At 37.3% G+C, this 2,037-nt stretch overlaps 1 protein-coding gene across 1 annotated transcript; it reads left to right on the forward strand.

The window, feature by feature from the left end:
• The first annotated feature begins 253 nt into the window (after positions 1–253).
• LOC132306049 (protein FAR1-RELATED SEQUENCE 5-like) lies at positions 254–1,478 on the forward strand. Its single transcript, XM_059803245.1, has 3 exons — positions 254–619; positions 701–850; positions 1,095–1,478. The coding sequence occupies exons 1-3, from the start codon at positions 254–256 to the stop codon at positions 1,476–1,478; spliced, it is 900 nt and encodes a 299-aa protein (XP_059659228.1).
• The last annotated feature ends 559 nt before the right edge of the window (positions 1,479–2,037 follow it).

Raw genomic sequence — 2,037 nt, forward strand, 5'->3', positions numbered from 1 at the left:
TGGTGGCAGAGTCGGTTTTAGTATTTGGAAGGAGTACGCAAATAAAAGTCGGATGGATGGAAAAATAACATCCAGGTTGTTTGTTTGTAGCAAGGGGGGTTTAAGAGGTAAGGACAAGAGAGATGGAAAAACAAAGAAACCAAGGGCTGAAACACGCACAAACTATGGTGCACGCATATTAGTAAGGTGTGATGTGGGTTTGCAAAAGTTTGTTGTAAGATAGTTTGAAGAAAGTCACAATCATCCCCTCATCATGCAGCAGTGCACCCATATGATGCCATCGCAGCGAAAAATCAGCTCAGTTCAAGGTATTGATGTGGAGTTGGCTTGTGATTATGGAATAGCAGTTTGTAAAGCCTTCGAATTAAGCTCCAGGCAAGTTGAAGGTAGAGAAACAATTGGCTACACCAAGGTTGATGTACAAAATTATATTAGGACAAGAAGGCAGAATGAGCTAGAGTGTGGAGCGGCGGGTTGGCTCATGAATTATTTCCAAACTCAGTCATGGGAAGATCCATCATTTTTTCATGCTGTCCAACTGGACAAAGATACAATGATAACTAATATTTTTTGGGCGGATTCGAAAATGATATCAGATTATGGTTATTTTGGAGATGTGGTTATGTTTGATATAACGTACAAACTTGTCTAAGGTAACAGGCTTTTGGGTGTTTTTCTTGGTTTGAACCATCATCGGCAGGCATGTGTGTTTGGTGCCGCTTTCATATATGATGAGATGGCGAATTCGTTTGCTTGGTTGTTTAATACATTCTTGAATGCAATGTCCCGTAAAGTACCGAGGACAATATTGACTGACCAAGATGCAGCAATGGCAAAGGCATTAACAGAAGTAATGCCTGACATAAATCACCATCTGTGTACGTGGCACCTTATGTTTAATGCACAAAAGCATATCGGCAACGTGTCTGTTTGACATTGAGGAGCATGATGAGTTTTTACAGGAATAGTCTTTGATGGAAATGGAATTTGGTGTGGAGAATAATTCATGGTTGGCTAACTTATTTTGTTTGAAACATGCATGGGCCAAGGCATACGTAAAAAATGTATGGTCTACTGGTATGCGTACCACACAGCTAAGTGAAAGCTTCAACAGTGGGTTGAAACAGTACTTATCTAGACAATATGCACTTCCAGATTTCTTCAAGCATTTCGATATGTTGTTGTACGACAAGAGGTACAAGGAGTATGAAGCTGAATATGATTTGGTCCAGAAGATGCCTAGGATGAAAGCAAGATCTCCCATATTAGATCACGCCAGACGTGTGTACACTGCTAACATATTTGAACTTTTTCAGGAACAATTATTAATAGCTTGTATGAGTCAGTATATCCTGAACTGCAATGACAATGGTAACGGGGAATATGTGTATGAAGTTGCGTTGTATAATCAGAAGGTGATACAGCCTTGTGCACTGAATTCATCTCAGCCTTCGATATCCTTCCAAGTTTGTTATTAGATTTCTTATACTTGGCTATATAGTCAGACCTTTAATCATAATAAAGAATTTATTATCAACTTTTTAGACGACTCAATAGTTATTAAATGAATGTATATTGAATCAATAAACTAACTTTCCTACCATATCCAACAACAGAAGATAATATGCAATACAAATTATCTAATAATTATGTTTTAGGCCTACCTCTATGTTCTTTAGGTCTTAAAGGGAATAATTGTAAAGATCTAGTTGATAAGGTTATTAAACAGATTTCTCATTAGAATACAAAGCTGTTGTCTCTTGCTGGCAAGTTGGAGTTGATTAAAACAATAGTGAATCCTATCTTTCTTTACTGGTGTAACAGTTTTAATGTCCCTGTCGCTGTGACAAATCAAATTCAATAATTATGTAGACATTTTTTATGGGGGAGTATTGCTCATGCTAATAAAATACATCTGCTGAACTAGGATATTGTTAAAAATACAAAAACTGAATGAGGTTTTGGCTTTAAGAAGCTGTCTGATCTTAAAAGAGTGTCTAGAGTTGTGTTGGCTTGGGACTTTTTACTTAGTAAGGA

The sequence above is a fragment of the Cornus florida genome, unplaced genomic scaffold (assembly GCF_030987335.1).
Source record: "Cornus florida cultivar Cherokee Brave unplaced genomic scaffold, ASM3098733v1 CherokeeBrave_3.0.0_Hap2_Chr05, whole genome shotgun sequence".
NCBI classification, from domain to species: Eukaryota; Viridiplantae; Streptophyta; class Magnoliopsida; order Cornales; family Cornaceae; genus Cornus; species Cornus florida.

What these genes read in the sequence shown, in the direction of transcription:
- LOC132306049 (XM_059803245.1), top strand. Translation starts at nt 254, where the DNA reads ATGCAGCAGTGCACCCATATGATGCCATCGCAGCGAAAAATCAGCTCA. An exon ending in ATGGTTATTTTGGAGATGTG is followed by an intron (nt 620 to 700) that starts GTTATGTTTGAT and finishes CATCATCGGCAG; the next exon opens with GCATGTGTGTTTGGTGCCGC. An exon ending in TGGCAAAGGCATTAACAGAA is followed by an intron (nt 851 to 1,094) that starts GTAATGCCTGAC and finishes CGTACCACACAG; the next exon opens with CTAAGTGAAAGCTTCAACAG.